At 40.7% G+C, this 14,240-nt stretch overlaps 1 protein-coding gene across 1 annotated transcript in view; it reads left to right on the top strand.

The window, feature by feature from the left end:
• The window catches only part of Ppm1d (protein phosphatase, Mg2+/Mn2+ dependent 1D), a 38,173-nt gene extending 25,895 nt beyond the window's left edge, over positions 1 to 12,278 (top strand). The window contains exons 4-6 of the mRNA XM_052194871.1: positions 2,159 to 2,349; positions 4,758 to 5,000; positions 11,613 to 12,278. Coding sequence (XP_052050831.1) covers positions 2,159 to 2,349; positions 4,758 to 5,000; positions 11,613 to 12,170 — 992 coding nt within the window. The 3' untranslated portion in view covers positions 12,171 to 12,278. The remainder of the gene's footprint in view (positions 1 to 2,158; positions 2,350 to 4,757; positions 5,001 to 11,612) is intronic.
• The last annotated feature ends 1,962 nt before the right edge of the window (positions 12,279 to 14,240 follow it).

The raw sequence follows: 14,240 nt of genomic DNA, 5'->3' as shown, positions 1-14,240 counted from the left end.
TCTGTACCATGTATATGTGCAGTGTGCTCGTAGAGGCCAGAAGAGGGTTTCAGATCCCATGAGACTGTTGTGAGGTACCGTGTGGATACTGTGACTTGAACTCTGATCCTGAGCCATCTCTCCAACCCCTCTTTCTGTCTTCTTAATGCCCATTCTTTGTAATTTTTTCATTTATTTATGCATTTGTATATGTGCATGCATGCCATAGCATACATGTGGAGGTCAGAGGACAACTTTTGAGAGACAGTTCTATCCTTCTAGTATGTGGATCCAAAGGATTAAACTCAGGTTGTCGGGCTTAGCCTCAGTCACTCTTAGCTACTGAACCATCTCACTGGCCCAGTGCCTATTAAATCTATATTATCCATATTAAATATTTTTAAATTTTATTTAATGTATGCATGCTGTCTTAGTCATGGTTTCTTTATTTTTATTTTACTTTTTAAAGATTTATTTATTTATTATATGTAAGTACACTGTAGCTATCTTCAGACACTCCAGAAGAGGGCGTCAGATCCTCGTTATGGATGGTTGTGAGCAGCCACGTGGTTGCTGGGATTTGAACTCAGGACCTTTGGAAGAGCAGTCAGTCCTCTTAACCGCTGAGCTATCTCCAGCCCTTAGTCAGGGTTTCTGTTCCTGCACAAACATCATGACCAAGAAGCAAGTTTGGGAGGAAAGGCTTTATTCAGCTTATACTTCCATGTTCTTGTTCATCACCAAAGGAAGTCAGGACTGGAACTCAAGCAGGTCAGGAAGCAGGAGTTGATGCAGAGACCATGGAGGGATGTTACTTACTGGCTTGCTTACTGGTTTCATGACCTCTGGAAGAGCAGCCCCTGCTCTTAACTGCTGAGCCATCTTACTAGCCCCCATATTAAACATTTTTTAATTAAAGAAAAAAGCATTCTCTAGGGAGGAAGTGGGCTGAAAAGAAGATAGTCATTCAAAAGCAAATGTCAGCTGTGCTTCATTTTTAAAAATATTATAAACATGTTGGCACATGTACTTGGGAGGGAGAGGCAGGCAGATCTCTGAGTTTGATGCCAGCTGCGTCTGCAAAGTGAGTTCCAGAACAGCCAGGCTATACAGAGAGACCCTGTCTGGAAAAACATATGTATATATGTATATATTGACTTCTCTCTGTTGGGTTTAACAAGCTTGCAGAGCTATTTGTGGTGCTGGGGTTTGAAGCCAGGGCCTCATATGCTAGCAAGCACTCTACTGCTGAGCTGCACTGTGAGTCCTTTTGAATTTCATACTGGGGTCCTACTGAATTGCCATGGGTGGCTCAAACTTGGAATCAATCCTCCTCTTCCATTCTTCAGAAGAGCGGGATTGTGATTGTGTGCTGCTATACTTAGCTTTATTTTAATAACTTATTTAGTTTTCTTTGTGAAATGAAATTACCCATGAATAATTTCCTTCTATTCAATTCATCTGTATTTTTAATCTTCCTACTGGGCTGAGAAAGAACTCCAGCATAGTGTTGGAAGAAATGTGGCAGTCAAGGCATAGTATTCTTTTGTTGTTGTTCAAAAAGAGTTATGTCCTTGATTATTTTCCTCTGATTCTGGGGCTCAAACCTAGATTTTTTGTACATCCTTATCAAGTACTCTTATTTCTGATATATATCTCTACCCCATGGCATAGTTTTGATTTACATTTTTAAATTGTACATGGTGCTAGGTTATAAGCCCTGACCCTAACCTACAGAAGGTCATTTTATTGAAGTGTTTCTCTACTGTATTGTCCAGCACGCCCTCCCTCCTGTCTCATTCCTGACATCCTCTTTCACTCGTCCCCACTGTTACCTCTAGATAGTTTCATTTCTAATTTCATTCTGTAAATACATGAACTTACATTTCTGCTTAAGATCTCAGAACCACAAATGCGAAAACACCGATATTCTGGGAGTGCTTAGTTCATTTTGGAGTTTTCTTTAGCACTACTTTAAGGTTAAAGAGGATGTTTGCTGCAATCCCCATGCTGTTTTTTAAGCATGTTGAGGGAATTCTCTCATTCCTAGCATGATTGTGTGGGTTTTAAATATTGTCAGTTGTTGTGTACCTATAGGAACGGACTAGGGACTCTGTCCTTTAGTCGGCAGCGTGACTCTCTTGCAATTAATAGTGCTTCTTCTCCCCCCTTTCTCTAGGTGACTTGTGGAGCTATGACTTCTTCAGTGGTAAATTTGTGGTGTCACCTGAACCAGACACTAGTGTCCATACTCTTGACCCCCGGAAGCACAAGTATATTATCCTGGGAAGTGATGGACTTTGGAATATGGTTCCACCTCAAGATGCCATCTCCATGTGCCAAGACCAAGAGGAGAAAAAATACTTGATGGTGAGAAGTGACTTAGTGGTTCGATGTTGTCTGAAGTGTTTCAGTCTTACTGTCCATGGTTGTGAATCTAGCTAAGGAGGTTTGTCTTGTGTCTTATCATTGCTCTGAACAAACTCCTCATAATCATTTCCAGTGACTCTCCTCCTTTTCCATATGCCTTGCAACGTCTGGGCTTTTCTGTTTCTATGTACGTGCCTACTTTGGATTTTTTTTTCTATACATATGATCATATACCAAATGGCCTTTTAAGTCTAGCATTCACTTGGCATAACATGTTTGTAATGTTTGTTTTCTGGCACTGAGCATTGAACTTAGAATTTAACAGATGCTAGGCAAATACACAGGCTTTTTTTTCCTTTCACTTTAAGATAAGGTGTCTCCTAGATTGCGTAGGCTGACCTGAATTTTGGGATTAATTCTCCGGTCTTACTTCCTGATGGTAGTGATGACAGGCACGCATCGCCTTGCCTCAGGCTCAGTCCTTAGCATCCAGTCTAAAGAAAAAAGACTATAAATATCAATCCCATCAAACTGTGAGTTTGTTAAAGCTAAGAATTGTTATTTCAACATTCACTCTTATTACCCAGACTTAGTGTTTTGCAGTTAGTGATTATCAGATAATAATAAAGAGGAAGTAACTTGCTGGTCGGTGGCGGCGCATGCCTTTGATCCCAGCACTCAGGAGGCAGAGGCAGGCAGATCTCTAAGTTGGAGGCCAGCCTGGTCTGCCGAGGGAATTGTAGGAGAACTAGAGCTATAGAGTAAGACCCCGTCTTAAGAAATAAGAAAAATGAAAAGAATAAATGAAAGAAATAGCTTATATGGAATTATTTTTCTCCATGGAGCTTTGCTGATGAGTAAAGCAGATATGCTGCAGAAGTGAAGGCAAAGGAGTGCTGCTCAGAGAGTCCTGACAGCGTGTGTGGCTGTGTGAACCGTGTGTCCAGAGGAGTTTGGGAGAGGCAGTAATCAGCAGGACACATAAACACTGCCCTCGGTCACTTTAGATGCATACTCTCCACCTTTTGTTTTGTTTGGGTCTTTTGAGACAGGCTATCATGAGGCCCTCTGGTTTCACACTTAGGCAGCTCATGCTGGTTTTTTAACTCTAGATCCTGTGTCTAAACTTCACAAGTGGTAGGATTACAGATGTGCATCCTCATATATGGCTCTTTTTTTAACATCATTAAAATCAAAATCCTTTTTCCAAATGGTGTATAATAATTTGACAGTGATTTTTTTCTTTTACGGCATACAAAATGTTGTTTCTATAACTCAAAGCTTGTGATATTCCATATCTGTCTATAATCATAGTACCTGGGATGTGAGGCAGGAGGACCACCAGTTCCAGACCAGCCTGGGCTACACAGTGAGCTCTAGGATGTTCTGGGCTATCTCTGTGTGTTATCAGTGTGGTTCCTTGGTCCTGGGAACCAGTGATCTTCCTCTGGTTTCCCAGGTAGCAGCTGGCTTTGCTGGACCAGGTCACTGTGGTGGGCTCCTCAGTTGTGTGGCAGTCGCCCCCTGCAGTGGATTTTTTCCCCTACCATTACTAATTGACTTATTTGTTAATTATATTTATAATAATTTACTTCCTCTTAAAGATGACTTCTCTGTAACTTTCCTTAGAGTAGACCAAACTTCTTGATTAAAAAGATAATAACACATCCTTTATATCACTTCCTGGTAGTGATCCTTATGCCTCAGCCTCTCCAGTGCTGAAATTAGAGGTATATATCATTACACTTGGTGCACAAATATATAATTTGATGACAAGATAATCTATCTGTCTGTCTGTCTGTCTATCTATCTATCTATCTATCATCTATCTATCTGTCTTATCTATCTATCTATCCATCCATCCATCCATCCATCCATCCATCCATCCATCCATCCATCCATCCATCCGTTTATCTTCCTGAGGCAGGGTCTGTAAGAGCTGGCTGTGCTGAAACTCAAAATGTAGGCCTTGAACTCAGAGAGATGCATCTGCCTCTGTCTTGGAATGCTTGAATTAAAGGCTTGCACCACCATGCCCTGCCCCAAACTGTATTTTTTAAATAAATTATAAATGCATTAGTTTAACATGATTATAGAAATTTTAGATCATGTTTGAGAATTTGAATTTTATTAACTTATATGGCCCATTTTAGCTTTTTATCTTTAAATTTTTGTTTTATTGTGTTTATGCATGTGTGTTGGTCAGAGGGCAGATTAAAGAGGAGCTGGTGACTCTTACCATGTGGGTCTAGTGGATTGAACTGGAGACCTTGAGTCATCAGGCTTGGCAGCAGGCACCTGTACCTACTGAGCCATCTCACCAGATCTACCAGGTTTTTAATTTGAATCATATGCAATGGTAAGTAGTTGAGAGTTAATGTTCTTCCTTCTTGTTCTTTTAAATATAGGGTGAGCAAGGACAGTCCTGTGCCAAAATGCTTGTGAATCGAGCACTTGGACGCTGGAGGCAGCGTATGCTTCGGGCAGATAACACAAGTGCCATCGTAATCTGCATCTCTCCAGAAGTAGACAATCAAGGGAACTTCGCCAATGAAGATGAGCTCTTTCTGAACCTGACTGATAGCCCTACTTACAACAGCCAAGAGACTTGTGTGATGACTCCTTCTCCAAGTTCTACACCACCAGTCAAGGTATACAGTGCTACAGGGATGTGTGTGTGTGTGTGTGTGTGGTGTATGGTTTACTTTTCTATTCCTGATAAAGCACCATGACCAAAACTAACTTATACAAGAAAGTGTTTACTTTGTTAATCTGGCTTGTGGTTTCAGAGGGTTGGAGTATATGAGGATGGTTAAAGAACAGCTGAGATCTCTCTCTTTTTTTTTTTAAGATTTCATTTTATGTGCATGAGTGTTTTGCTTGAATGTATATCTGCTTACCATGTGCTTGCCTGATGCAGGCTGAGGTTAGGAGAGAGCAGTGAATCTCCTGGAGCTGGAAATATGGAGTTGTGAGCTGCCATGTGGATATTGAGATGTGAACCTGGGCCCTCTGCAAGCACAAGTACTCTTAACTGCTGAGCCATTTCGCCAGCCCTGAGAGTTCACATCTTGATCCATAATCGAGAGAGAGAGAGAGAGAGAGAGAGAGAGAGAGAGAGAGAGAGAGAGAGAGCGCACTGGGAGTTTCTCAAGTCTTTTGAAACCCCAAAGCCTGGGCTGGAGAGATGGCTCAGTGGTTAAGAGCACTGACTGCTCTTCTGAAGGTCCTAAGTTCAAATCCCAGCAACTTCATGGTGCCTTACAAACATCTGTAATGAGCTCTGACGCCCTCTTCTGGTATGGCTGACGACAGCTACAGTGTACTTACATATAATAAATAAATCTTTAAAAAAAAAAGAAAAAGAAAGAAACCTTAAAGCCTACTCTGAGATATACACCTCCCTCAACAAAGGCCACACCTCCTAATTCTTTGCAAACAATTGAACTGGTTAGGGAGCAAGTGTTCAGAAATCTGCAGAATGTTCTCCTTCATTCCAATACATCCTGTTTGCTTTTGAGACAAGGTCTCATGGGTGTGGCCCATGGTGACTTTATACTGGCTGTGTAGCTGAGGATAATCTTGAATTCCTGATCTTCCTACTTTTATTTCCCAAGCACTGGGATTACAGTATTTACAATCATAATTGGTTAAGACGGAATTTTGGATTTGAATTAAGTTCAAGAAAATGGTGGATCTTTGCTATATAATTTGTTGTTGAAGAGAATTCCTTTCCCCTCTGCCCAGAAAAACTATATCCTATATCCTCAATTCTTTAAAGAGCCATCTTCACACAGGACCAGTTTGAAGTCAGGTACGTGTGTGTGTGTGTGTGTGTGTGTGTGTGTGTGTGTGTGTGTGTATGTATGTATAACTTAATAGAAAAATTATTGTGGTCACTGAAAAGTGTTAATATGTGGAACTTATTGATCCCTTTTATGAATCAATGGACATTTGTAAAACATTTATAAATCTGTGAACCACTTATACACATACTAGTTAATTTAAATGTATACTACAGAGCTATCGATATGACCCATATTATCAATAACAACACTGAGAGATGAAATATTTTGAGGAAAGTCATACAGAATCAAGATTGAACTGGTCCTTAGGGTAGTGGATCTTGGACTTGGGTTTTTATTAGCATTGGTAAGAAACAGCATTATCTTCTTAGAGTGTTTGTTTGACAAACAATTTCAGGCCTCCAACCTGATCCTCATACAAGAGTGCTGGGATTACAGAAGTAGGCCACCATGCTTGATTATTCAATTTCTTAGTGTAAATTAAAATAGAATGAGTTTGAGATATGCTGAGGTGGGGCTAGAGAGAGGTGACTCACTGGTTAAAAGTACTTGTCTGAAAGACTTTAGAGGATTTGCATTTGGTTCCCAGCATCCATACCAGGCAGCACAAAACCACATGTGACTCTAGTGTAGGTGGATCTGATTCCCTCTTCCGGACTCCTAGGGTACCCCCCACATATACAAACATAAAAAAAATAAATCCTTGAATAAAAAATGTAAGCGGAGGAGCACACTTAAGTGAGTACAACATTTCTGTTTCCTGATTTATTTAGAACTCAGTTAACCTGACTTTGTTTGAGTTTATTTTTTAGGACACTGGCAAATAAGGTGGGAAATAAAGCATTATGCTACATCATTTATTAAGCAAATTTTAAAAGGGTCAGTGAACTATTTTGCTTTTAGATAGGCTGTCATGTAGCCCAGGCTAGCCTTGAACTCCTGCTGGGATTATAGTCCTGTTCTAAACAAAGGCTTTGGAAAGACTTTTAATTTGGCTACTGTGGTTGTATAAGTCAGTGTCTAGAATTTATCATTACTGTGCTATCTCTTATTTTACATAGATGGCAAAAATATACATGCAGTGAGGTGAAGTGTAGTCTGTCATCAGAAATTGACATTGAATTTTTTTTTCTTTCTTCCCCCATGGTCTGGTTTGCTTGAATTTGCACTAGGATTGACCTCAGGGTCTAGTGAATGACGCATAATCACACTACTGCTAACTTATATATTAGTTCGTTACTTTTGGCTGGCCTTAAACTTAATGTATAGCCTAGGTTCATCTCGAATTTGTGGTCCTCTTGTCTTAGACACCTGAATAGCTATGATCACAGGCTTGCTTCATCATTTGAGATGATTCATAATACTAAATTTTTCTGTGTTGGTTATCAAACCCAGAAAGTTTGATCCAGCTACAGAGTTACACCCTTGTCCACTATTTTCTTTTCTTTTTGGTTTTTTGAGACAGTGTCTTCTATATATAGTCCTGACTTTCCTGAAACTCACATTGTAGACCAGGCTAGCCTTGAACTCACAGAGCTCTCTGCCTCTGCCTTCAAATGCTGATTAAACATGTGCAGCCCCACATCCAGCTTCTTTCTGAATTCATTGCGGTGAGCATGCTACAGCGTTCATGTGGAGGTCAGGGGACCACTTTATGCTGGGTTCTCCTCTTGCTTTTATGTGGGTGCTGGGAATTGGATTCAGTTAGCCAGGCTCATGTTGGAAGCATCTTTATCTTACATAATGGACCATCTCAACAGCCCATAGTACTTAAAAATAAAAATTTTTGTCTATTAGATGGTATTGTTTTGAAATAGGGTCTTTTGTACACAGGCTGGCTTCAATCTCTTTATATACCAGAAGCTGGCCTTGACCTGATTGTCTTGCCTTCAACTTCTAAGTGCTGATGTTACAGGTATGCACTTGTACATTTAGCTTTCTTAAAAGAAACTTTATGTTAGGTTTCTTTTCAAGGCAGGCATGGTTGTGTATGCCTCTCTGACAGCTGGGCTAGAAGGATCATGGATTCAAGGCTTCCTTGAGCTAACAGCAAGACTCTGTCTCAGGAGGGTTGCCATAAGCCTGGCTTAATTAGAGCTTGTTGAGCTAACAGATTAATTTGGGTAGCTCAGGAAAAAAAAAGACTTTTCATTGAAAAGTTTTAAATAATACAGAATGGCACCTGTTACAGTTTCACTTATTTAAGGCTTCGAGGATGTGTACCTAATTTTGATTATTCATTACTTTCTTGTTCCCTAATGTGTTTGTGGAGTTGCCATTTAGGCAAATAGAGAAGGGTCTCTTAGGGTTAGGGATCTAGGCACAAAGTGACTGCCACTGTAATCTCAAGATACAGGAGGCTTAGACAGGAGGATCACTGCAAGTCTGAGAGCAGCCTGGACTAGAGTGAGATACTGTTGCAGACAACAAATGTTTCTTACCACTGGAACTCTTGGCAAGTTATAGGTAATATTATCAAGACCATGTCTTAGAAAGGGAAAGGAGGGGCTACAGATATGTCTCGGTGGGCAATGGGTGATGTGCAAGCAGAATCACTCATGTCTTAATCTTCAGAATCCATGTGCAAGCTGGGCATACAGCAGGAGCATTTGTAATCCTAGTGCCCCTGTGGGAAGATGGAATGTAGAGAAAGGGGAATTCACAGAAGCTCATGGGCAACTTAGCTGGCATACACTACAGAAAACAAAACCAAAGTGACCTTATCTTAAACAAGGCTAGAACCAACACCCAAGGTTATCCTCTGATCTTCACCCATGCTATGACATACATGCACCTACATTCACACATACGAATGTACACACACACATATGTTATATACACACACTCAGAAGTGTTGTGCACATGTAATCCTAGTGTTTGAGAAGCTGAGATGATGGGAATCTCAAGTTGAAGGGCAATATGGAGACTTTGAGATAATTGTAAGCTACATAGAGAGACCCTGTCTCAAAAAAGAGGGGAATCTATTACTATTCTTATTTAGGTCCCTTTGTAACCTGTTTTCTTAGTTGATGTCTAGTGTCTAATGTTCTTGGGATGGAGAATTACTATCTCTCTCTCCATTATGACATGATTTTTTTTTTTTTTTTTTTGGAGACAGGGTTTCTCTGTGTAGTCCTGGCTGTCCTGGAACTCACTCTGTAGACCAGGCTGGCCTCGAACTCAGAAATCCGCCTGTGTCTGCCTCCCAAGTGCTGGGATTACAGGCGTGCGCCACCACCGCCCAGCTATGACATGATTGTTTTAATGTTGTACTTCACATTAAATCCATCACACTAGATGGATAATAGTCACAAATTAGAATTTAGGAAGGAGAAATTTTTTAAAAGAACACTCTGGAAAATTGCACTTGTAGTTTTAAGTTAACTAGTTTTAATTAGTTTTTGTCAGGAGGCTATTTATAGGACTGGGGATCTATGGTTCAGTTGACAGAGAGCTTGCCCAGCATCCAAGAAGCCCTGGGCTTGGTTCCTTGTACTGTATAAGCTGAATATTGGCCTCTATCTGTAATCCAGCACTATAAAGTAGTGGCAGGAGAATCAGAAATCTACAGTCACCCCTATTATCAAAAGTTCAAAGCCAGCCTGGGTTACATGACACACTGTCCCAAGTTTTTTCTGAAAGGCCTTTGAAAGGCATGGTGATAGCTTGGCTGATGACAGGGCTTGCTGCCTGAGTTCATTCCTGGGATCTTCATGGTGTGAGGAGAGCATGTGTAACTTGCTCCCCTGACCTCTGCATATGCATCCTGTGCTGTGGGCACTCTCACATATACACAAGGCTTTGAAAAGTGCAAGTTAACAAAACTTTTAAATTGTATTTACTTTGTGTGTCCATATTTGTTTTCACACATACATGCCATGGGAGGACAATAATATAAGTCTGTAGGTCTTAATGCGTTGAATAGGAATTTACTCTTTTTCACCCTAATTATGTCATCATCATCATGTCACATGTCATATTTCAATTAAAATTGAAAGCGAGTTTATGTAGGTAGGCATTATTTGATTTACCAGAATGTTGGTATGTCAGCTTATATTTTTCATGGGCTTATGTCAAAAAATAATGATTTTATGTAAAACAATTAGAGCTAGTTCATCAGTTGTATATTATTATAGTACATAAAATTAAAACATAGAGTTTTGGCTGGCAGTAGTTATATATAACTTTAAGTTTAGCACTGGAGGGGGGAGTGGAGAGATGGCTCAGGTGTTAAGAGCACCAATTGCTCTTCCAGAGGTCCTGAGTTCAAATCCCAGCAACCACATGGTGGCTCACAACCATCTGTAATGAGATCTGACTCCCTCTTCTGGGATGTCTGAAGACAGCTACAGTGTACTCACATATAATAAATAAGTAAATTAAAAAAAAAAAAAAGCCGGGTGGTGGTGGTGGCACACCACCTTTAATTCCAGCACTAGGGAGGTAGAGTCAGGTAGATTTCTGAGTTCAAGGCCAGCCTGGTCTTCAGAGTGAGTTCCAGGACAGCCAGGGCTACATAGAGAAACCCTGTCTCAAAAAAAAAAAACCCAAAACAAAACAAAAAACAAACAAACAAAAAAAGCTGGACAGTGGTGGCGCATGCCTTTAATCCCAGCACTTGGGAGGCAGAGGCACAGCCTTGAGTCCAAGGACAGCCTGGTCTACAGAGTGAGTTCCAGGACTGCCAGGACTATACAGAGAAACCCTGTCTCGAAAAACCAAAAAAATAATTAAAAAAAAAAAAAAAAGTTTAGCACTGGGGAGACAGAAGTAGGCAGATCTGAAGTGTTTGAAACCAGCCTGGTCTACATAGCCAGATTCAGGACAGCCAGGGCTACAATGGAAAATTTTGTCTCATCAAACAAATAAATGAATGAACAAACAAAAGCAATATAGGCTTGGGTAAAGACATTAAAATATCAAAAGCAGTAATTTTGTCCTTTTCTACATCTGGGCTCAGAGCAAATGTCTTGGTAGAATGTGTCCTTGTGGCTATTTTAATGGGTCAGTTTTGAAGCCTTAAAGTATTTTACTTGGTTCCAGTTGTAGTTGGGAAATACCTGTGAGCACATGGTCTTCTCCCCTTGGGTGCATGATGCCATCTCTGGTGCTGAGACGGGTTTCTTCTGTGATATCTTTGTACTGACTGCTGCCTTTGCAACCCTCCTACCCCCAGCTTAGGGTGAAGTGAGTGCATGCCAAGTTTTTGCCATCTGTTTGTTTTTGAGATAAGGTTTCTCTCTGGAGCCCTGGCTGTCCTGGAACTTGCTTTGTATATCAGCCTGGGCCTCAAACTCACAGAGATCCACCTGTCTCAGTCTCCTGAGTGCTGGGATTAAAGGCGTTCACCACCACTACCAAGCTAATTTTACTGTCTTAACAATGTCTTAAGAACTTACTGTCTGTGTTTATTGTGCATAGATAAATATTTATTTTATTTTCCCTTTTTCCACCCAGTCACTGGAAGAAGACCCATGGCCAAGGCTGAACTCTAAGGACCATATACCTGCCCTTGTTCGCAGTAATGCCTTCTCAGAGAAGGTTTTAGAGGTCCCAGCTGAGATAGCTCGAGGGAGTATCCAGACTGTAGTGATGACCTCAAAAGACTCAGAGACATTTGAAGAAAATTGCCCCAAAGCCCTGACTTTAAGGATTCATGATTCTTTGAATAATACCTTGTCAGTTGGCCTCATGCCAACCAATTCAACAAGTACTATCATGGACCAAAAAAATTTAAAGATGTCAACTCCAGGTCAAATGAAAGCTCAAGAAGTTGAAAGAACCCCACCAGCCAATTTTAAAAGGACATTAGAAGAATCCAACTCTGGCCCCCTTATGAAGAAGCACCGACGAAATGGCTTAAGTCGAAGTGGCGGGGCCCAGGCCTCGAGTCTCCCTACATCATCCCAGCGCAGGCACGCTGTCAAACTGACCCTGAGGCGCAGACTCAGGGGCCAGAAGAAGATGGGAAATCCTCTTCTACACCAGCACCGGAAAACAGTGTGTGTGTGCTGAGACGGGCCTGGGAAGTGGGGTCTCCCTCCCTACGACTCGAGGGCTTTTTAAACTTGGTGCCGAAGTTGAACTTTTTTAAGGGGACAAAATAAAGAGTATACAGTTTGACTTTTTGGAATTTAACAGTTTTATTTTGGCCTTGTACTTGCCTGTATTATAATGTGAATTCTGTAGGTGTAGGAATAAGTTGCTGTAAAATGTGTGTAAATTTGTATCCTTTACACAAGTCTAGTCTGTTACTCTGACACACAGTAATTGTGACAACAGGGCTAATGTTGAAGAAAAGTCAGAAGAATCTTTACAATTTTAAAAATGTCTTTAAAGTTTTTAAAATGCTTATTACATACTTGTATACACCCCTTGTGAAGAACACATGACTTTTTAAAGAAAATTGACTAAGCAAACTGGAAAAGTGAAGTGTTTTCATAGTGACCTGTGCTCCACTTAATGTTTCCTAGGGACCATTAGTGTCTTTTTAAATTTACATTTTATTTCACATTTCATAATTCAGAAGTAAACCTTTCATAGGAACAATACTGAGCTGTGCTAATGTAGCTGATTGTAGATTCCTTGTCCCACTTACACCATGCAGTCAGTATCTCTTAACTTCAGTAGCATTCTTCTAGAACAGTACATGTGCTGTGCTTACTGAAATCCCTGGCACAGAAGGTGTGTTTGCCCCACACACCACCATTTGTCCCAGACCAGTGGCATTAGGCTATATAGTTACTTTCTTGTAGTGTTTGCTTAAAATACGTCAAGTTTTTCTTGCTATTTCAATAACAGATGGTGCTGCTAATACCTAACATTTCCTAAATTATCTTCTATCATACAGTTTTCATTGGTTGTATGTCTGTCAATAAGTCAGTGAACTGATGCCCTTATGTCGTGGCATTTTGTTGGTGACTCTTCATGGTAGGTACCATCAGTTAGATATGTAATGTGACTGTGCTTCTTGACTTGAAATACGTACAGTGCTCATTTTTTATTTTAAGACAGAACACATAGAAACTAACTAGCAACATGATTCAGTTACAGCTTCTAAGTGTTCAGTAAGCTCTGGCTCCATTCCTTGGTAATACAATAAAACCTAAAGGGAAATACTGAAGCTCTAAGATTCTATAAATGTGGTATGTGTGCAACTGTGCTCTTAAGAAACATCTTAAGCTCTTGATTTGGAACAAGTCTCACTGTGGGTTTTGGATGTGGCTGAGTTGGGAGGGTACTTGCCTTACACACTGGAGGAAGCCCTAGCTTGATCCCAGCACTGCATAAACCAGAGGCAGGAGGATTGGGGATTCACAGTCATCCTCAGTTACAAAGTTTTAACGCAACCTGAGAATCACGAGACAGTGTCTCAAAACGGTAGATAAAACAAAACCAGAGAGATAATGAAGGTCAGGAGAGCTAAAAAAAAAAAAAGGACTAGTGATTTAGTGTGAGGGGTTGCTCAACAGATGCAAAGTTCTGCATTTAAAAAAATTAAATTAGGGATTGGGGATTTAGCTTGGTGGTAAAGTGCTTAAGGCCCTGGGTTTGGTTCTCAGCTCTGGTGAAGTAGGGTGGGGGAAGAGAGATTCATTAGCATTTTATATGTGTGTTTATTTTGCCTGCGTGTACGCACATGTACCGTGTATATGCTTGGAGGCCTAAGAGGGTGTCAGATCTCCTGGAACTGGATTTAAAGGCAAGTTGTAAACCAGTAAGTGGTTACTGGAAATCATAAAAAGACCCTCAGGAAGACCAGCTAGTGTTCTTAACTTCTGAGCCATCTCTCTAGCCATAATGTCTTGTATTTGATCCATAACACTAGCAAAATAGAGTGATTTTGATATGCTACGATGCCTACTACATTTGGATACTGACTCCTGGGATGGCACCTTTGAAATACTGAAACTTTTAGGAAGTGGACCCACTAGGATGACTTTGGGAATGCTCTTCCCCCCCCTCCCCCGATATAGGGTTTCTCTGTATAGCCCTGGCTTTCCTGGAACTCACTCTGTAGACCAGGCTGGCCTTGAACTCAGAAATCTGCCTGCCTCTGCCTCCCAAGCGCTGGGAATAAAGGTG

This window comes from Apodemus sylvaticus, chromosome 10 (genome assembly GCF_947179515.1).
Source record: "Apodemus sylvaticus chromosome 10, mApoSyl1.1, whole genome shotgun sequence".
In the NCBI taxonomy this organism is placed as follows: Eukaryota; Metazoa; Chordata; class Mammalia; order Rodentia; family Muridae; genus Apodemus; species Apodemus sylvaticus.
This window is presented reverse-complemented; position numbering and strand designations above follow the sequence as displayed.